The 22,319-nt window shown below is 42.0% G+C and overlaps 1 protein-coding gene across 5 annotated transcripts in view; it reads right to left on the minus strand.

Moving 5' to 3' along the window:
• Positions 1–21,928, minus strand: part of LOC143276711 (transmembrane protein 245-like) — a 40,010-nt gene extending 18,082 nt beyond the window's left edge. For 3 of the 5 annotated variants that reach the window (XM_076581358.1, XM_076581356.1, XM_076581357.1), the window contains exons 1-15: positions 21,422–21,928; positions 19,798–20,023; positions 18,370–18,659; positions 17,329–17,497; positions 16,217–16,353; positions 15,249–15,353; positions 14,167–14,243; positions 13,544–13,634; positions 12,337–12,438; positions 9,929–10,072; positions 8,990–9,112; positions 8,138–8,319; positions 6,626–6,726; positions 5,700–5,874; positions 3,655–3,806 (exon numbers count right to left, since the gene is read on the minus strand). In XM_076581358.1, coding sequence (XP_076437473.1) covers positions 3,655–3,806; positions 5,700–5,874; positions 6,626–6,726; positions 8,138–8,319; positions 8,990–9,112; positions 9,929–10,072; positions 12,337–12,438; positions 13,544–13,634; positions 14,167–14,243; positions 15,249–15,353; positions 16,217–16,353; positions 17,329–17,497; positions 18,370–18,659; positions 19,798–20,023; positions 21,422–21,922 — 2,575 coding nt within the window. In that variant the 5' untranslated portion in view covers positions 21,923–21,928. Of the gene's footprint in view, positions 1–474; positions 505–3,654; positions 3,807–5,699; positions 5,875–6,625; positions 6,727–8,137; positions 8,320–8,989; positions 9,113–9,928; positions 10,073–12,336; positions 12,439–13,543; positions 13,635–14,166; positions 14,244–15,248; positions 15,354–16,216; positions 16,354–17,328; positions 17,498–18,369; positions 18,660–19,797; positions 20,024–21,421 lie in introns of all 5 variants that reach the window. The other 2 variants (XM_076581354.1, XM_076581355.1) reach the window with 1 other exon arrangement.
• Positions 21,929–22,319: the final 391 nt, after the last annotated feature.

Genomic DNA, 22,319 nt, shown 5'->3' on the forward strand with positions numbered 1-22,319 from the left:
ATACAGGTTCATTTCCGTTCTTTTGATGTCATGCCATGAATATACGAAATACAGGTTCATTTCCGTTCTTTTGATGTCATGCCATGAATATACGAAATACAGGTTCATTTCCGTTCTTTTGATGTCATGCCATGAATATACGAAATACAGGTTCATTTCCGTTCTTTTGATGTCATGCCATGAATGTACAAAATACAAACTATGGAACAAGGGGTTAAGGGTGGATATTTTCCACCCCATCTCCATACAGCATACCATCCAGTCCCTAAATCCTGTTCATGTGTGCACACATGCAGAAGATAAAAAACACAACCAGCGCGAAATCAGCCATAGACTGTGCAGTGAAGGAGGAAGAAGAAAGATGACAGCGATACATTCAAGACACCAGCCGCTCTGTCAGGATTATTCACGTCACCGACAAAAAAACAGTCACGCTCAGAGACAGACGTCATAAGTTTTCACCGCTTACGTTACCTGACTCATAACAGGACCACAAGTGTACGTCTTCAGACACACAGAGAGAGAAGAAAATATTTCGAAATATAAACAAAAAAATCACAACCGCCCCCCCCCCCCCCCCCCCAATAAATACTAATATAAATAAGTAATGGCATATGCATAAATGTGATAAACTATTAAATAGCTGATAATTTCATATCAAGAAAGAATCAAAGGTCTTTGAATAAATGTGTTAAAATGATAAATGAATGACAAAATACAAATGAAACAAAAAATTCTTTTGAATCATTAAGTAAAGGTATTTGAATAAACATGATAAAATAACAAATAAATGAGGAAATGCAAATCTTCTGAAAGAGTTTATTAAAGGTATTTGAATAAGGGTGATAAAATGGTAAACAAATGACGAAAAACCAAAACACTTTGAAATAATTAACTAATGATATTTGAATAGACATGATCAAATAATGATGAAATACAAATTTAAAAAAAAAAATCTTTTGAAGGAATTTGAATAAACGTGATAAAATATAAATAAATGACTAAATACACATTAAACAAAAAAATCTTCTGAAATAACGAAGTAAAGGTATTGGAACAAAGTAATAAATCAATGAGATTTCAAGACTTTTTTTTTTTTTTTAAGGGAGCTAATTCAATATGAAGAACAGAAATACCACCCACTCTGACATCCAAAACACCAAGAGGGCACATACATCACAACCTTCACATGGGCTGGGTGGCATAAACACTTTCAGCAGTGCTAACTTTGCTTAGCGTTACAAATGTTCCAAAGTATACGACGGGCGCAATAGCCGAGTGGTTAAAGCGTTGGACTGTCGATCTGAGGGTCCCGGGTTCGAATCACGGTGACGGCGCCTGGTGGGTAAAGGGTGGAGATTTTTACAATCTCCCAGGTCGACATATGTGCAGACCTGCTAGTGCCTCAACCCCCTTCGTGTGTATATGCAAGCAGAAGATCAAATACGCACGTTAAAGATCCTGTAATCCATGTCAGCGTTCGGTGGGTTACGGAAACAAGAACATACCCAGCATGCACACCCCCGAAAACGGAGTATGGCTGCCTACATGGCGGGGTAAAAACGGTCATACACGTAAAAGCCCACAAGTGAATGTAGGAGTTGCAGCCCACGAACGCAGAAGAAGAAGAAGAAGAAGAAAGTATATGCTAATTCCACAGACCTAGCAAATACCTTAAAAATGCAAAGCAAACTTAGCGCCACAGAGACCTCTTACGCAACCATGACCTGTTCTACATTTTCAAGCCAGTGAGAGTAAGTGCCTCCACAGATAAACACTTCAGTTACAAATGAATTTTTCTACAAAGACACAAACACATGACGCAACTTAAAAAAACTTATCTTGCCACAGCTCACACGCTTGGATTCATGCAAACACACCACACACATGAGAAATAAAAGGGGGAAAACTGCCACTTCTGTCGTATAAAAATGGAAATAAATATGCTTGGAACCCCCCCCCCCAACCTCCCCCAGCCATACCCCCACCCCCCTCCCCACCTGCTCAAATGCCCTACTGAAATTTAATGTGTTGCTCACATGTACATAAACTCAATGAAACAAGTATGCAAATAAATGAGACATGCACATAAATAAATAAGCAACCTCCCATGTACATAAATAAAGCAAACTATTATGTGCATTATCAAATAAACATCATGCATAAATAAAACATGCTCAGTATTAAATAAAACATGAATAAACAATATCTACATTTATAACATTAAACACTAATAAATGCAACACCAAAAAAAAAAAAAAAAAAAAAAAAAATCAAACAATATACATATCAATAAATGAAAGGTATACAAAGCTGCTAATATGAATGTCAATAAATAATATATCATTAAAAAATCAAATGATATGCACAGTAAATTACCACAAACAAATAAAACAATGTGTACATCAACAAACAAACCGCAAGTAGGTAAAACAATGTGCACATCAATAAATAAAACAAAAAAAAACACAAATGAATAAAAAACAATACGCACATTCATAAACAAAACAAACAAAACAAAACAATAAGCACATCACTAAGACTTCGGGGGGAAAAAAACACCCAAACAATATGCACACAGGCATGGATAAACCAAACAAACTCATGAATGCACATTAAATCATCAAATCAAAGCTAACTGAAGTCAGTCTAACCAAACCAAGCCGATCAGAGAGCCACAAACACCAGGCCCCTAAAGCCGCATCTCACTGAATCACTCCAAACACGCCTCATTCTTGTGCCCTGATCTACAGAAACGACGGGCGCCATAGCCGAATGGTTAAAGCGTTGAACTTTCGATCTGAGGGTCCCGGGTTCGAATCACGGTGACGGCGCCTGGTGGGTAAAGGGTGGAGATTTTTACAATCTCCCAGGTCAACGTATGTGCAGACCTGCCAGTGCCTGAACCCCCTTCGTGTGTATACGCAAGCAGAAGATCAAATACACACGTTAAAGATCCTGTAATCCATGTCAGCGTTCGGTGGGTTATGGAAACAAGAACATACCCAGCATGCACACCCCCGAAAGCGGAGTATGGCTGCCTACATGGCGGGGTAAAAACGGTCATACACGTAAAAAGCCCACTCGCGTATATACAAGTGAACGTGGGAGTTCAAGCCCACGAACGCAGAAGAAGAAGATCTACAGAAAGCTATGCATGTGACTTTTCTTTTTCCTCTTCTGTGATCATGGTGTGCATCTTCTGTGTGTGTGTGTGTGTGTGTGTGTGACCGTAAAAATTACCAGTCAAGCACAAGGCCTTACACTTGCAAGCACTTATTCCAGAGCATTCCGACACTGAGAATTCAGCAACTTAAACAGCTTGGATCTGGAGAATGCTGAAGCCATGCGTGGGAGTGACTGATTTTGAAAATACTGATAAGTCTGCGGCCGGGCTCTAAACGTGTGTCTCAATACCAAAACAAAGTAAAAATGAAGAAAAATAATTTTAAAAAAAAGAAAAAGAAAAAAAAAATCACCAACATGGCACATAAGGAAATCCGTATCATAGAACAAATACTTCCGCCCATGGCAAACAACGTTAAGAGCCTCGTGCCAAGAACTGCCAGAAAGCCGAAACGACTATAACTAACAAACAAACAGAAAATCGCCACGACGATCATCGTCAGGGCAACGACAGACCGACAGACTGACCTGAGGTGGGCGTGTCGCTGCGCAGCATGCTGCCGTACATGTTGATGAGGACGATGAGGCAGCAGAGCAGTATGGGACCCAGTATGGCCCCCTCCAGTCCCATACAGTACATCCCTCCTGCGATGGCCAAGCCAGTCAGGAATGGGTGTCCCCTGGATAGAGAGAGGGGTTGAAAAAATGAATGAATAAAGAGAGAGAGAGAGAGGGAAGGAGTGAGAATGAGAGAGAGGGGAGGAGAGAGTGAGAAACGGAGAGAGAGAGAGAGGGGGGGTTTCCGGATTCGGATGGTTCATTCAAAAAAGGCCATGGCCCCTCATTATGGGATGGGAGAGAGAGAGAGGGGGGTAAGGAGGAAAGGCGGGTTAGAGAGAGAAAAGACTGGGAGGGATGGACCAATGGGGGCAAAGAGTGAGAAAAGGAGAGAGGGGGTGTAGGGAGAGATAAAAGAGGGAGCAAAAAGGAGAATGGGAGAGAGAGAGAGAGAAAATGAGAGAAAGTGACGGGGAAAGTGAGAGAGAGAGAGAGTGTGAGAAAGAGGAGGGAGAGAGAAATAGAGAAAAAGAAAGTAAGAAACAGAGGGAGTGGGTAAGAAAGAGAGGGAGAGCATGTGACAAAGAGAGGGGAGAGAAGGATGGAGTGAGTGAGGATGGAGGGAAAGCAAGAAAGAGAGGTTGTGCGAGAGAAAGAGAGGGAGAAGGTGTGAGAAACACTGAGAGGAGAGACTCGGAGAGAGACACAGAGAGAGAGAAAGAAAAGAAGAATGAGAGAGAGAAGATTGGGCAGCAGGGCAGTATGGGACCCAGTATGGCCCCCTCCAGTCCCATACAGTACATCCCTCCAGCGATGGCCAAGCCAGCCAGGAATGGGTGTCCCCTGGATAGAGAGAGGGGTTGAAAAAATGAATGAATAAAAGAGAGAGGGAGAGGGAAGGAGTGAGAATGAGAGAGAGGGGAGGAGAGAGTGAGAAAAGGTGAGAGAGAGAGGGGGGGGGTTTGGATTCGGATTCGGATGATTTATTTTTAAAAAGGCCCCTCATGAAGGGGTGGGAGAGAGGGAGGGGTATGGCAGAAAGGGGAAAGAGAGAGAGAAAAGATGGAGAGAGATGGACAGAGAGGGTGAGAGTGAGAAAAGGAGAGAAGGGATGTAGGGTGCCAGGCAGGGAGACAGAGATAAAAGAGAGAAAAAGGAGGAGAGAGAGTGAGAGAAAGTGTGAGAAAGAGAAGGAGAGAGACAGAGAGAGTGAGATAAGGAGAGGGAGAAAGTGTGAGAAAGAGAAGGAGAGACAGAGAGAGTGAGATAAGGAGAGGGAGAAAGTGTGAGAAAAAGGAGAGAGAGAGAGACAGAAAGAGTGAGAGAAGGAGAGGGAGAAAGTGTGAGAAAGAGAAGGAGAGAGAGAGAGACAGAGAGAGTGAGAGAAGGAGAGGGAGAAAGTGTGAGAAGGAGAGAGAGAAGGAGAGGGAGAAAGTGTGAGAAAGAGGAGAGAGAAAGAGAAGGAGAGAGAGAGAGACAGAGAGAGTGAGAGAAGGAGAGGGAGAAAGTGTGAGAAAGAGAAGGAGAGAGAGAGACAGAGAGAGTGAGAGAAGGAGAGGGAGAAAGTGTGAGAAAGAGGAGAGAGAGAGACAGAGAGTGAGTGAAGGAGAGGGAGAAAGTGTGAGAAAGAGGAGAGAGAGAGAGACAGAGAGAGTGACAGAAGGAGAGGGAGAAAGTGTGAGAAAGAGGAGAGAGAGAGAGACAGAGAGAGTGACAGAATGAGAGGGAGAAAGTGTGAGAAAGAGAAGGAGAGAGAGAGAGACAGAGTGAGAGAAGGAGAGGGAGAAAGTGTGAGAAATAGAAGGAAGGAGGAAGACAGAAAGAAGGAGAGACAGACATAGAAAGACCAAAAAAAAAAGAAAAAAAAAAAGGAGAGTGAGAGAGGGGGAATCCAACAACAGAAGCAGTACAGGACCCAACACGGTCCCATTCAATCCCATACACAACAACCCTGCACCCCCCCACACCCCCACCCAACACCTTCCATCTCTGAAGCACCCCCACACCCCCCTCACTCTTTGATCTCGCTGTAGATGGCGGTGTCAACGACGTAGGCAGGCGCCATGTGGGCCAGGAGACATCCGATGGCCGCCAGACCTTGACCCTGAACCAGCCACAGGTCAACCACGCCTGGAATGCACGCCCAGTACGCCCCGACGAACGGTATTGCAGCGAAGACTGCCGCTAATGCTGAAATTGTTTGTTACTGTTTGTCAGAATGGTGAACATCAAAAGGACCACACACACAAAAACTGTTTGCAAATGTTTGTCAAAATGATGAACATCGAAGGGACCACACACACACAATTAATACCTGGAATTCAGAAAATACAAAAAAAAAAACTTAGCCGTATGAAGAGCACAAGAACATCTGTCATAATGGCTGCCGGAAAAAGAGGGCGCTAGTCAGGGTGGCAAAGGGGAGGTCACCTACTTCCAGGAGGTTATCAGCCGTAGCTACTTTCGTTTTCTCCGCAGAGGCGGATAGTAGTTTGCACAGGACAGGAATGTCAGACCCCTGCCGGAGTCTGCACTAGTGGGTCACAGTTAAGTATGTGTAATTAAAACCTGGAATTCAATGACTTTTCTTTTCAGATCTGTCACTGTCCCTCACTCATACTGTTTTAAAGCCAGTCTAAAAACATTTCCTTTTCCAAGCAGTATGTTCATAACCAACGCCCTTCACTCCATACACTGAGTCTTCTATTAATCCACATCTATTTCTTCCATATGTATGTGTGTGTGGGGGTTATGTGTGTGTGAGTGAGTGAGAAAGAGGGAGAGTGAGAGAGAGAGAGAGAGAGAGAGAGAGAGAGTGTATGTGTGTGTGTGAGCGTAAGAGTAAATGTAAGAGTGTGAGAGTGTGTGTGTGTGTGTGTGTGTGTGTGTGTGTGTGGAGGAGAGGAGGGGTGGAGGGGGTAGCAGTAAGAAGTGTTTTTACCTGAGGGGATGAAGACAATGTCCAGACCAAAGACCAGGTGTACCAGCCATGTCCACAGGCCGTAGAACGCCGACATCTTCAGTGATGCCATGAACACCCCACTGCACATAGAACACAATCATCATGGTGCTCTTTTACACACATACACACATCACCACAGGCACATGAAATTGATTTTTCATTCTAATAATCACACATTTATTTGCATCATCTTAATCATCATCAGTGTTACCATTAATATCCTTAGCGTGAGGTAGGTGGCAGTATGGTTGAGACGCTCATCTGCCAATACAGGGTCTGTGAGAGTCTGGGTTTGATTCCCGATCTCGCCCTTTCTCCCCAAGGTTGACTGGAAAATCACCCCCAAAAACGGAATATGGCTGCCTACATGGCGGGGTAAAAACGGTCATACACGTAAAAGCCCACTCGTGTGCATACGAGTGAACGTGGGAGTTGCAGCCCACCAACGCAGAAGAAGAAGACTGGAAAATCAAACAGTGTCTAGTCATTCGGAAGAGGCCATAAACTGAGGTCCCATAGGCAGCACACACTTTGTACACAAACATGTTGTCTTCTGGCAAGATTCTGTGGAAGAAATCCACTCTGATAGGTACACAATTTTCTAGGCATATTTACATATATATTTTGTAGTTTACTTTCTTTGTATTTCTTTTTATCACAACAGATTTCTCTGTGTAAAATTCGGGCTGTATTTTTTCCTGCGTGCAGTTTTTTTTTTTTTTGATTTGTTTTTCCTACTGAAGTGGATTTCTCTACAGAATTTTGCCAGGAACAACCCTTTTGTTGCCGTGGGTTCCTTTACGTGCGCTAAGTGCATGCTGCACACGGGACCTCGGTTTATTGTCTCATCCGAATGACTAGTGTCCAGACCACCACTCAAGGTCTAATGGAGGGGGAGAAAATATCGGCGGCTGAGCTGTGATTCGAACCAGCGCACTCAGATTTTCTCGCTTCCTAGGCAGACGTGTTACCTCTAGGCCATCACTCCACTATATGTTTATATGGGTGGTGCTGCACAAACATGCTCTCCACTCTGGTTGGTACACAATTTTCTAGGCATATACATATACACACACACACATATATACATACATATATACATATGCACTATGGCAACATGCTCTCCTGGGGATAGCAGCGTGAACTTCACTAAGAGAAAGTAACTGTGAGAAATAGTAATGAAATAACTTGCAATGCGATACAACACAATAGAAGTCAGTATGACACAACACAACTCAATACAACTCAGAACAATACAAGACAATACAAACTCAATCAAACACGACACTATGAAATAGAATTCACTATACTACAGCATGACAATATTCTCGAACCTGCACTTGTTTTCCTTGATCACAAGCCTCAATGAAGTGGTTTCCTCTCTCGCTCTCTCTCACACACATGCCCGTGCCCAGCCTCATGCACACACACACACACATGCCTGCTTGCCAGTGCACGTACACACACACACACACACACACACTTGCCAACCTGATGGCCTGTTCCACGGCCTGCCCAAAGCGACTGCCAGTGGAGGAGGAGGAGGCGGAGCCAGAGGCAGGGGGAGTGGTCAAGGAGCCCAGGGAGGGGCTCATGGCCGTGAAGAACTCCACAGGTTTGTACTGACTGCCGCTGAACGCCAGCAGGTAGAACAACGTCGTCAGGAAAATGGCCTGCAACACAAACACCGACGGGGTGGTTATTAAATGGCCTGTGGACACAAACAGGGTGGTCATTAAATGGCCTGTAGACATTAACTGGGTGGTTATCAAATTGACTGTAACACAAACAGGGTTGTCATTAAATGGCCTGTAGACATTAACTGGGTGGTTATCAAATTGACTGTAACACAAACAGGGTTGTCATTAAATGGCTTCGAAAATATCCAAGATGGTTATTAAATGGCCTGTAGACACAAACATGGTGGTCATTAAATGGCCTGTGGACACAAAGGTGGTCATTAAATGGCCTGTAGACACAAACGAGATGGTCATTAAATGGCCTGTAGACACAAACAAGATGGTCGTTAAATGGCCTGTAAACACAAACAAGATGGTCATTAAATGGCCTGTAGACACAAACAAGGTGGTCGTTAAATGGCCTGTAATATAAAGAGGGTGGTTGTGAAATGGTCTGTTTGAATGTCTTTTTGCAGATCCCTCTTTAACCTTCATTTTCTGTATGACCCAAAATGCACTGTGTGAAATACATCAAATTATATATGGTTTGTTGTTTTTGTGTGTGCACAGAGAGAATAATTTTTTGACGACACAGAAAATAAGGCATTTGAAATAAAAAATTTAAAGAAATAAAAAGAAAGAAAAAAATGTCAAAGCTACTCACAGCAGACACGACAAAGTTGAGGATGGCGGTCCCTCCCCCAAAGACGATGGAGAGAGTGGAGGTCAGGATGGACAGAACCAGTGTCATGTTGCTGCGGATCACCGACCACACTGACTCCAACACCTGTATGTCACAGTTATTTGTCATATGTGTGTGTGTATAATTATATATATATATATATATATATATATATCTAGAGAGAGAGACAGAGAGAAAGAGAGAGAGAGATAAGGATGGACAGAACCAGTGTCATGTTGCTGCGGATCACCGACCACACTGACTCCAACACCTGTATGTCACAGTTATTTGTCATATGTGTGCGTGAATAATTATACATATATAAATATATATATATATATATATATATATATATATATATATAGAGAGAGAGAGAGAGAGAGAGAGAGAGAGATGGTTTATTCAATTAAGGCCATAGCCCCATATGAATAGGGGGTAATAACAGTTTTACATGTGTCATTGCAATTGGTAATATAAACAATACAACGTCATTCACAACAAACTATCAGTGAATCTAAGAAATGAGCGTCTCTCTTAATTGCAGTGCTTTATAAAGATACATAGCAAAACTACGTATGGTGTTTTCATCGTTAGATGCCATTAATAAACATAACCGAAACAAGCATGGATTTACATAATATTTGGGGGGAATAAATTGGGAGAGAGAGAGAGAGAGAGAGAGAGAGGTGTATACTAGTGAACGTGGGAGTCGCAGCCCACGAACGAAGTACCAATAAAAATAACGAATACTGCCACACACAGCAACAGATTTTTTATTTCCCCATAAAGCAGTTTACAGAATCTTACATAAAAAAAACAACATTCCCATGGATTCCACACACTTCCTGGTTTTGGAAACCACCCCCACCCGGCTGCCATTTTCTGTGCCAGAGCAGCTGCCTGAACCACTCACTCACTCACCGAAACAAAGGTTCCAACGTTCTCCTGGGCGAAAGCAGTGATCTTGCTGGTGTTCAGCAGCTGACCGTGCGACATCATGTCCCACAATGCCCACACGTCCCCCACTTCCGGCATGCTCAACGCCGGCGCTTTGGAGGTGGCGTTCTGAAAGTGGCAGACAATCTGGTGACGGTGGCTATTAGTACCAAGGGAATGGGAAGCGAGCGACCTCAATCCCAGTCCAAAAACAACTTCTACCCTCCAGGACTCTCTCTCCCTTGCAATGCTGGCCAGACCTTTGTTTAGATATTTATTCATTTTATTTCAATTTTGCAAAAGACAATGTATACAAGACAAAGCAACTGTGTGAACGAACAGAAATACCCAACGAACATGATGCTAAATTCTACACCCCTGGACTCTTATCGCTTGGAATGCTAGTCCGACCTTTATTTTATTTTATTCTAAATTTTGCACAAAAGATATGTATACAAGACAAAGCAATCGTATGAACAAATGAACAAACAAAAATACCCTACAAACATGACGTCAAATTCTACCCCCTGGACTCTACTCCTTGGAATGCTAGACTGGCCTTTCATTTATTTATCTTAATTTTGCAAAAGATATGTATACAACTCAAAGCAACCGTATGAAATACCCAACGTTTTCAAATAAAATAAAAAAGATGAAGAAGAAAAGATTAATTAACTGACTACTCAACCAATCATTCAATCAATCAATTAATGTTGACAATAACAATGACAGTAGTAATGGTGATGACAGCAGTAACAACAATGATAACAATAGTAGTAGTAATAATGCTAGTAATAATGATAATGATAATAATGAAATAAAAAATAATAACAATAATAATCAAGGTACAACTAATACTACAACAATAAACAACAACAACAACAACAACAAACGTAACAGAAACAAAACAGAAAAAAAGATGAAAAACAGGAAAATGATAGCATCATAGCATAGAACAATGGGTATACAACTTGCACATCACAGAAAAGGAAGAATTTACATGCTAAATGCTGCTAATCTAGAAGTAACACTGACTGAGTGCAACATAAAACAACGTCATTTTTCAGAGTACGTATAACTGAAATCTTGTGACATGGATATCTGCACCTATGTGAAAGTGAGCAGTATCTCTCAGTGCTGTATAAATAACAAAAATGTTAATTCAATCAGTCATTTTTTCAGTACAAGTATCAATCGACTGAAAAATAAGGCACATCAGTATCAGTATCAGTAGCTCAAGGAGGTGTCACTGCATTCGGTCAAAAGGAAACAGGAGTCATAATGGCTGCCGGAAAAAGAGGGCGCTAGCCAGCGGGACAAAGGGGAGGTTACCTACTTCCAGGAGGTTATCGGCCATAGTTTTGTTTTCTCCACATAGGCGGATAGTAGTTTGCACAGGACAGGAATGTCAGACCCCTGCCGGAGTCTGCACTAGCTGGGTCACGGTTAAGTATGTGTAATTAAATCCATATTCGCTACACCACATCTGCCAAGCAGATGCATGACCAGCAGCGTAACCCAACACGCTTAGTCAGGCCTCGAGAAAACTAATGATTACCCACAACAAAGTCAAAGTCTGTTTTGGGAGGCTGCTACCACCTGAACCTGTGCTCCATACATCACCTGTGTAACATCCTGAAGACGAAATCCATCTTCTTGATCATTGTATTAAATATAAAACCTTAAGGCAACCATTTTTAAAGGATATTCAAAATTGGAATAACACAGGACATATTCCCCAGTCAGGTGATGCTAACAGATGATGAATATATACAAACAAGATTGGGAAAATTTGTTTATGAATGCTGCTGCAATTTACTGCATTAACTGATTGATTAAATGTGTGTTTTTCATTCGTTCATTCATTTACCACTGCACTTGTGTCTTATAAACCTTATGGTTTCATGACAATAAAATCTATGAAAAAAAAAATCTATTCACCTGAGTACCAAAACTACTAAGCGCTTTACAACCAAAAAAACGGGTGGGTGACCTGAACAAGACCGAAAATGAATATGTCGGAACAAATCTGACTTCAGCATAACGTCGAAACAACTTGCGACCAGTTAGAACCAAATGCAACGAATCAGGATAGTTGGCTTCACAGCTCTCTCTCTCTCTCTCTCTCTCACTTACACAGACTCAAACGCTCACACACACACACACACACAAACATACGCACACACACTAACACCCACATACACACCCACACAGGCTCACATATATGCACACAAATACACACACAAAGACACACAAACACACCCACACTCACTCACACACTCACTCACACACATTCAATCACACACACACACACACACACAAATGCACACATACAGACTCACATATATACACACAAAGACACACAAACACTAACACACACACACACAACCTACCTTAGAAAACCACTTGTCATACACCTGGTCCCACACCTCCAACACCTGTGTCTCCACCTGAGTGACGTTGGCGTGTTCGTCACCTGACAGCAGCTCCCTCACCTGTGCCCAACATCCATCGCCATAAAGCATCATCCTCAACAAACATTTACCTACTACTGCCAAGAGTTCCCATCAGTGTGACCAAACAAAATTCTGTACTTCTTTCCACCAGTCCAGACTGAACATTTTCCATAGCAAATGCAGTATCAATATATAATAACAATATCAATCGATGTTTGTCATGATATAAAATCTGACTGTTGTATGTAATGTTACATAATAAAATTATATAACAATTTTAGAAAATATACAAATAAATAAAACATGTAAAAATATTTTAAAATAACAATAACATTGATTAATGTCTGTCATGATATAAAATCTGAATGTTGTTTACTATTTTATAAAATAATATACAACAATAATTATAACAATAACATCATAATACATGTCAGTCATAATATAAAATTTGAATGTTTGAAAAAAAAAAAAAAATCATCATCATCACTGACAAAGCATGTCTCACCTTTGCAGTGATGAAGGTACGACCATAGGTGTAGGCTTAAAAAGATAATACAAATAATCATCATCATCACCGCTAACGAAGCATATCTTACCTTTGTAGTGATGAAGGTACGACCATAGGTGTAGGCTTAAAAAGATAATACAAATAATCATCATCATCACCGCTAACGAAGTATATCTTACCTTTGTAGTGATGAAGGTACGACCATAGGTGTAAGGCTTAAAAAGATAATACAAATAATCATCATCATCACCGCTAACAAAGCATGTCTTACCTTTGTAGTGATAAAGATGCGACCATAGGTGCAGGCTTAAAAAGATAATACAAATAATCATCATCATCACCGCTAACGAAGCATGTCTTACCTTTGTGGTGATGAAGGTGTGACCATAGGTGTAGGCTTAAAAAGATAATACAAATAATCATCATCATCACCGCTAACAAAGCATGTCTTACCTTTGTAGTGATAAAGGTACGACCATAGGTGCAGGCTTAAAAAGATAATACAAATAATCATCATCATCACCGCTAACGAAGCATGTCTTACCTTTGTAGTGATGAAGGTACGACCATAGGTGTAAGGCTTAAAAAGATAATACAAATAATCATCATCATCACCGCTAACAAAGCATGTCTTACCTTTGTAGTGATGAAGGTGCGACCATAGGTGTAGGCTTTCCCGACCATAGAGTCCATGGTATCCTGCATGGCTGGAGCGTCTGGCAACCACCTGTGACATGGGGCACTTGGTCAGTCAACGACGGTCGAGTGGTTGTTTTAGCTGGACTTTCAAACTGAGGGTCCCCCAAGTTCGAATCCCAGTCACGGCCCCTGGTGGGTGGGTATAGGGTGGAGATTTTTCCAACCTCCAAGGTCAACAGATGTGCAGACCTGCTAGTGTCTGATCCCCCTTCGTGTGCATACACATGATGAAGATCGAATACACACTTCAAAGATCCCATAATCCATGTCAGCGTTCAGTGGGTTTTGGAAACAAGAACCTACCCAACATGCACCCCTCTCCCCACTGAAAATGGAGCATGACTGCCGACACGGCGGGGGTAAAAACATTCATATATGTTAAAAAAAAAAAACATGCGTATACGAGTGAACATGAGTTGCAGCCCATGAACAGAGGGCTTACTGAACACAGAGGACTCGTCAAACACCAGTTCGAAGTGTTGATATTGACACATACACAGTGACACACGACACACCCACAACCACCCCTCCCCCCACCCCAAAACACACAGACAACTCACTGAGAAAGGTCCTGGTTAACAGTGTTGTTGAAGATGTTGCTCGACACTGTGACGATGTACATGCTCTCCCTTTGTATCTGAAAAGGGAGATAAAAGATTAATGGTCACACAGCCTTTTACGCCATCACTTTCTTACCGTTCAGTAAGCCGTCTCACATACAGGGCAGCAACCAAGAACTGCCACTCTCGTTTTGTTTTGGGCAATTTTCATGGCCACAGGGGCAGAGAATTCATATATCATCAACCACCTCTCTCTCCCTCTCCCCCTCCAGTTCCTTTCCCCTTTTCCATCCCCACCCCCTTCCTCCCCACTTTTTTTTTCATCTCTCAAATCACTTCAAGTGTCCAGTGTGTTATGTTTTCCTCTGTATAGTTTTCATCCTTGCATGCAAGTGTGTGTGTGTGTTGTGTGTGTATGAGGAATGAGATGGTTGCATGCATGCGTGCTTGCATGCATGTGTGTGATTTACAAAATGTATTTTATCTTAACCTAAGCATTATTTCTATTGTTCAGAAGATTTCGAAACATGCTTTTTCAGCTGCGTATATGCATTCAAGTTTTGATATGCATGTGTGGATGCACAGGACATCATTTGTCTAAAGAAATCTGCTATAACTTAGCCGTATGAAGAGCACAGGAACAGGAGTCAAGATGGCTGCCGGAAAAAAGAGGGCGCTAGGACAGGACTGTCAGACCCCTGTCGGAGTCTGCACTAGTGGGTAACGGTTAAGTATGTGTAATCAAATCAAGTTTTGATATGCATGTGTGAATGCACAGGACATCATTTGTCTAAAGAAATCTGCTATAATGTTTTAAAGTCATGTGAGCATTATCATGATCACGTTAGATGCTTTGAGCATCAATGGTACTGGATATTGCACCACAGAAAATGTTATGTATTATTATTACTATATGCACCATAGAAAATGTTATGTATTATTATTACTATCATTATTGAATCAAAGACCACACACACACACACACACACGCACACACACATAGTCACCAACACACACGCCACATCACACACAAACACAAACTTGCACACATGCACAATGCACAGTAAAGAGAGGTAACTGACCTGGACAAAACCGATGATAGAGAAGATGAACGTTCCAATGAGGAGAGCCAAGATCATCAGTGTGCTGGTGGCACTGTCCAGTGAGCTCTCTAGGACCCCGATCAGCTGTATAAATAATAATGGTAATAATAACGATAAAGGTGTCTATATAGTACTGAATCTTGTGCAGTGACAAATCAAAGCAATTACATACCAGTCATCTGAATGCATGCACAACTCTGATTTAGAAGGATGAAAAACGACGGGCGCAATAGCTGAGTGGTTAAAGCATTGGACTTTAAAGTTGAGGGTCCCGGGTTCCAATCTTGTTAACAGCACGTGTGTAAAGGGTGGAGATTTTTCTGATCTCCCTGGTCAACATGTGCAGACCTGCTTGTGCCTGAACCCCCTTCGTGTGTGTACGCAAACAAGATCAAACACCCACGTTAAAGATCCTGTAATCCATGTCAGCATTTGGTGGGTTATGGAAACAAGAACATACCCAGCATGCACACCCCCAAAAACAGAGTATGTCTGCCTGCATGGCGGGGTAAAAACGGTCATACACGGAAAAGCCCACTTGTGTACATGCAAGTGAACGTGGGAGTTGCAGCCCACGAACAAAGAAGGATGAAAAACAAAAGAAGGTAGACAGAAAAGAGGCATGGGGAAGGGGGTAAGGGGGAAAGGGGGAGTTTGTTCTGGAAAGAGGTTGGTTTTAACCCATTCAACTAGGGGCAGTTTACAGCCTAAGAAGGCTTCCATGCCATATTGATGCAGAAAAAGCGCAGAAATTATACTGTTTCTCCTCTAGATTATATGTGGACACATCCAGGAATACTACAGATTATAGATATAATTTGCCTGATCACAGTGACACCTCCTCGAGAAACTAAAGCTTGAAACAGAAACATGAACATCATAAAGCAACCCTGAAAACTCCGCACACACACACACACACACACACTCCCACAGCGCTCCACACTCGCCTTTCTGTCTCCCCGCATCAGCAGCTTGCCAATTCCCCGCACAGAGCGTGGTGCCAGTGCGTCCCGCCGTGCGGTGAGCCACGACCCAACCTTCTCATTGATGCGCAACCACACCTCCCTGACCAGACGCATGCCGCCTTGAATGAAAGAACAAAGCGAATGGAACCTGACTGGACTTGATTTTTGTTGTTGCTGTTTAGTTTTATCAGTATTATTACTTAAACAACATATCTTTGGTCACTGGAACTTGACTGGATAGATTTTTGTTGTTGCCATTTTATCAGTTGTTATCTTTTTTAGTCATTGGAACCTGGTTGGATTTTTTGCTGATGTTATCAACATATTATCCATATAGCGCCAATCTTCAAACAGAGACCAATCTAGTGCTTTCACAGTCAATTGCACAACAGGCTCCTTACGGTGGTAGAGCTGACTGGCAGCTGTCTTTAGGTGCTCATCATTCGTTTCCTTTGAGGTTCAGTCAGGCTTTAGTCATGTGCACACATATTTATATACTGAGGTGATTTTGAATTCATAAATAAAGGCTGGGTAATCTGTGTCAACAAATACACGCAATTCTTATTGGATGGGGAACTAATTTACCAACAGCCACAAACACACAAAACCACCACCACATTATGTTGAAAGCAAAAGACACACAAACCAGGGATTACGCAAATCAGTAACACATGAATATGATTCCCTGATGCTTTGAAAATGGAAAGTATGTACTGCATCTTCACTGTGTGGGTCCCTGGGCTCATTCTAAACATTTCTAGAAGAACCACGTAAAAAGAGGGAAATTCATGCATCAGAGCTGCAGTCGGACTCTATGATCATCTGCTGCAAAGAAGAGTTCTCTTCCTATGCCACTTTTTGGCTAAGAAACTTTGATGACTGTCACCAGAAGATATGCCTGCCTTTGTTTAAGTGTAGCAATGCAGGTTTAAATGTGCAGCACTAGAGTGACCCTCTAAAGATAGTTTGGAACCCCTTAGAATTACAGTAAAAAAAAAAAAAAAAACCAAGATTTTTTAACTAATTAGACACCCTGAAAAACAGTAACTACGATAAGCAATCACACTAAGGAATCACATCACCCCCCTCCTTACCCAGTCTCTTGAGCCCCAGGTTTATGAGGGGCAGGAGGAGGAGGATGAGGATAAGCCATAAGTGCATCCACAGGCGCACCAGGACGTGGGCCCACAGCAGGGCCTGGAAGCAGCGCACGCTGAACGACGTCTCCTGCTCTCCCCCGGTCTTCTTCTCCTCACCGCCGCCCTGAAACAATACATGCTTCATACTTCAGAGATATTGTTAACGATAACAGACATGACTATCCCAAAACCTAGCAGCACTACAGCCTAAAAAAATCCGGAACAAAAAAAAAAAATTTTGGTAACACCATGAAACATTTGCTCACAGCCAGCACTACAGACTAAAAAAAAAAAAATCCGGAACAAACCAAATTTATCAATAACACCATGTTACATTTGCCCACAGTCACAAAACAGCAAGTGTACAGTATGTCGCACACCTGCAGATGACACTTGCTCTACTTTTGCCTCTGACAAAGTTCTGCATGCATCCTCTTTGTCATGCTTAAAGTCATTTCAATGTAGGTCTCACATGCATTCTTTTTCAGTGCCACGTTGATTTGCAGCCGAAATTTCATTTCTGGTTCTAAACAGTTAATTCTTTTATCAGATTAAGATCGCATACCATACATTCACATGCCTATCATTGGAGTAATCTCACTCAGTATAGTGATAATTATAGTATAGTGATAATTATCTTGATTTTATAAAGAACTGTTTACTGTTTAGTTGGTCATTTGACTGCTTTGACATGAAAAAAAGAAAGAAAACAACAAACAAAATGAACCTTCTCTGCAAATACACATAAAATAAATTTGAAATAAAATCAAAAGGAGGTGTTTGTATTATACTCCATGTTTGGTGTTACATATACTCACCATGTCAAACTGATGCAAACTAGGCCTATCGGTTTGCTCTGCTTGGCCAAATTTCGCGCGGCTAACAGTGAAAAGACGAGCAGTCTTGGTCCAGTCCGCTCTCAGCCAATCAAACGCTTCTAAAAGCTATAAGCGCTGAATCATTCCAGATGCTTCCATTCAACTCTGCTACTCTCACCTCGCTCTGTCCTTTGACACCGAGAGACGTCGGCTTTGTTGTCGAGGTTGTAGTCGATGCTGACCCAGTCACTCCAGACGCACTGGCGGTGGAGGTCACTGATGTTGCTGAGGATGCTGGTGTGGATGCTGGTTTCAGCACTGGACCTTTCTCCAGCTTTGCCGTTCCCGTTCCGCTGTCACCCTCCGAACTCTCCTCCCCTTTGACCTCTTGTTCATTCTCTGATGATCGCCAGCCAAACAGGGCCCGTGCTGCTGACACTGTGGGTGAGCCTGTGGGTTCTCCCCCTTCTGTAATTGGACAAAAACAATGTATTTCTTTAGCACTTTGTATCCCATCAGTGCAGCTGCATTGCAGCTTGTACCTATCTATGCAGATGCACTGCAGTTTGTACCCCATCAGTGCATCTGCAGTGCAGTTTTTACCCCATAAGTGCGTCTGCACTGCTGTTTGTACCCATCCATGCAGCTGCACTGCAGTTTATCAGGACCACAGCAGTGTTGCTTGAGCGATCTCAGCAGCACTAACTTTGCTAAACGTTAATCATCATCCAAAGTCTACTCTGATTCCACAGACTTAGGATTATTTTCAACTCCAAACAAGCTTAGCACTTCTAAGTTTGCTTGTACAACCCAGCCGTACCATACAAAAGCTAAGTGCACTGTCAAAGCCATATTCCATACACAAAATGGACACATCATCATCAAAAACACAGAAGTACAAAGAAATACAAAGACAAGTGCTAATGAAAACCACATAATGGCACAGACCATACAGCCAATTTAACGGTGAGATGGGTGCATTAGTAGTTAAGGTGACGGTCTTTCAATCTGAAGGTCCCGAGTCTGAATCTTGGTTGTGGCACCTAGTGGATTAATCTAATGGGAGAGGTTTTTATTGTGATTTCCCAGATCAACAGGTGTGCAGATCTGCTGATGCCTGATAGCCCATTCTTGTGTATGTATACCCATATAGAAGGCCAAATATGCATGTTAAAGATCCCATAATCCATGCCGGCATTTGGTGGGTTATGGAAACACTTACATACCCAGAATGCCACCCCGCCAGCCCCCTCCCCTCGAAAAAGGAGTATGCCTGGCTACATGGCTGGACAGAAAATGTCAAGCACATTTAGCCACAATCATACATCAGTACCAGTGAACATGGCAGTTGCAGCCCACAAGCACAGAAAAAATGTATGCAGACCTCTGACAACTCATTCTACTTCACTATCTTTTCATGATGACATTTAAATGATGTATACTTAACAAAATTTCACTGACTGATTTCATTCAGCAAAGAATATAACTACTGACAGAACACTGCAGAATAAATGTGTTCTAGAAAGAAGACAAAGACAAGCTACACCACCCAAAACACACTACCACAACAAAGACCACACAGGCTGATTTAACAGTGACCTCTGACCTGCAGCCTCTTTCTGGCTGGCCTGCTTGATCTCGGCCATGAAGCCGACGACCATCATGGTCACCAACACGATGAGCAGCGGCACACGAAGGGGCCCAGCGGCTGAGGCCACATGCAGCACGACAGACACCCATACGGGGATCGCCAGCCGCGACAGCATGCGTCGGGACTCAGGGCGCCAGTATGCAGCCACCACGATCACGTAGGCGATGACCAGAGTGTACACCTGGGTGAAAAATTAATGAAACTTTGTTTGGAAAAGTTACAATGATGATGCTCATTAACTGATGTGAAATGACAGACATGATCACCTGAATGACACAATACAGCTTATATAATTCAAAACATTTTTTGGTTAAAGTTGAAATCACTACGATGATTAACAGCATTGGTGATATCAAATAATATTTGATGAATGTACACCTGGATGACACTATGTATTTTTTAGAATCTAGTATATTCAATAAGTTTTTGATAAAAGTTAAAATGATGACGATTAATTGATAATGTGATGTTTTACACTGTTTCATGCATGCAAACCTGGATTCATGACACAACTAACGCGGGCTTGAGGATCAATATAGTTTTTTTTGCGAGTTGTAAGTTATCTTACACCATTTATAAAACACAACTTTCATCTAGCATTTTGTGTACTCTGTATCTTAACAATATAAAAAAAATACTGTCTTATTCATATCCAATTTAAAGTGCTTGGAACAGCATGCTGAGCATATAAATCAAAATGTACATTATTAATATTGAAAGTTCACAAAAATGATGGTGCTTAACTGAAAATGTGAAATGAGGTACAACGCATACCTGTGGAGCGTGGACTGAATGACAAAATGCAGTTTTAAGAACTTGTAATTAGTTGAAAGTGGAAGGCAATGAACAAAAACCAAAGTGAAATGACAGAATTAGAAATGATACCTGTACATCTGAGAGTGACACACTGCAGATTTTAAAATCAATAAAGGTTTTGTTAAAGTTGTAACAATAAGGATTTTAATGGATGACAAAGAGTAACAGCACTATGCATGAATAAAGACCTGAATAATGTGATGCAGTTTTTAGAATAAAAAAAGAAGTTAAATTGAAATGATGATTACTGGATAATGTGAAATGGCAAGGTATACCTATAAAACAATGACAACAACAAACTATAAGGAACTGACACCTGAATGACAAATATGGTTTTTAGATCAGCTTTCTGTAATTTGTTAAAGGTGAAATGACGATGATGCTTATTTGATAAAACTGACCAGTGCATTTGGTCTATGCACATGTCAGGCTCTGCTCCTTTTCTTAAAAAAAGAAAGCAGATGTACTGTAGTGTACATGCACTGATCAGTCTGCTTTGGCGCTTCCTCAAGTTCCTGGAAACTGAATTTATCTTCCTAAATTTCAATGCTTAAATAACGGCAGTTTGCATGCATTTTGCAATGCAGCCTGCGAGGGCGAGACATGAAAGTGTGGTTACTGAGATAATAAAACAGTCAGTTTGGTAAATGTTCAGCAGATGTATCTCAATATCAAATTTTATCATATTTGATTTTGACAGCTCTAATCATAGGTTCTGGGATTCAAGGACAGTAAAAGGGAATGAACCAACAACTTTTCTGACCCAGAAAGCTGAGAAGTAGTCCAGAAAGTTGTAGAGGAAGTCCAGAACGGACATCAGACCCTGAGCCAAAGTGTAGAGAGGACCGAAATGGTACAGAAGATGCAGAAGAGGTAGGCCAGCCATCACCGCCAAGATAACTGCCACATGGTTCCAAATGGCGTCACTCAGAGCGTCCGTTGTGGAGGCGACCACCTGCACGGGTAGGATGACCAGCCCCACGAAGAAAGGAGTACCCGAGGAGGACAACCCTTTCAACCATCCTCGGAGTGCGTCGGTGAGGGTACGCTTGAACGGGTACAGAAAGGTCCCACAAAGCAGTGCCCAACATAACGGTCGGATAAACGGCGAAAACACGAAGTACACGGCAACGACAGCTGCTGCTGCAAGCACCAAGAAAATGTTGGCTGCAGTGTTATAGAATGCTTGCTTCAGCGCTTTCTCGTGGCCTTGTGGGACATATTGCCAGACGTTGTTGAGATATTCCAGTGATGGAGACGCCATTTTGGTCGGCACCGGAAGTGTTTACTTCATCATTTAAATGATGTCGCTTGAATTGACCTCGTCTCTCGACCTTGACCTTCTTTAAGAAAATTGAAGTTGGGTGTGGACGTGGCTTTCACGAGGGCATGGGGAATGGAAAGGGGGTCATCTCGCCATTCATTACGATGCTTGGTGTCTCGTGCTTCTGAAGTCATTGTCATTTGTTTTCCGTAAGAAAAAAACATCTTCCCATTACGGTTTTTTTTTTTAATTATTATTATTATTTGTTATAAGAAATGCATATATAAAAGATATGCTTTTGATGTTCTGTCCTACCTCACGGGAAATACTATTGTGTGACTTGAAGAGCACAACGCATCATCATCTCTATCACATAAAACTTGCGTCAGAAACGTAA

Source organism: Babylonia areolata, chromosome 32, assembly GCF_041734735.1.
Source record: "Babylonia areolata isolate BAREFJ2019XMU chromosome 32, ASM4173473v1, whole genome shotgun sequence".
Classification (NCBI taxonomy): domain Eukaryota; kingdom Metazoa; phylum Mollusca; class Gastropoda; order Neogastropoda; family Buccinidae; genus Babylonia; species Babylonia areolata.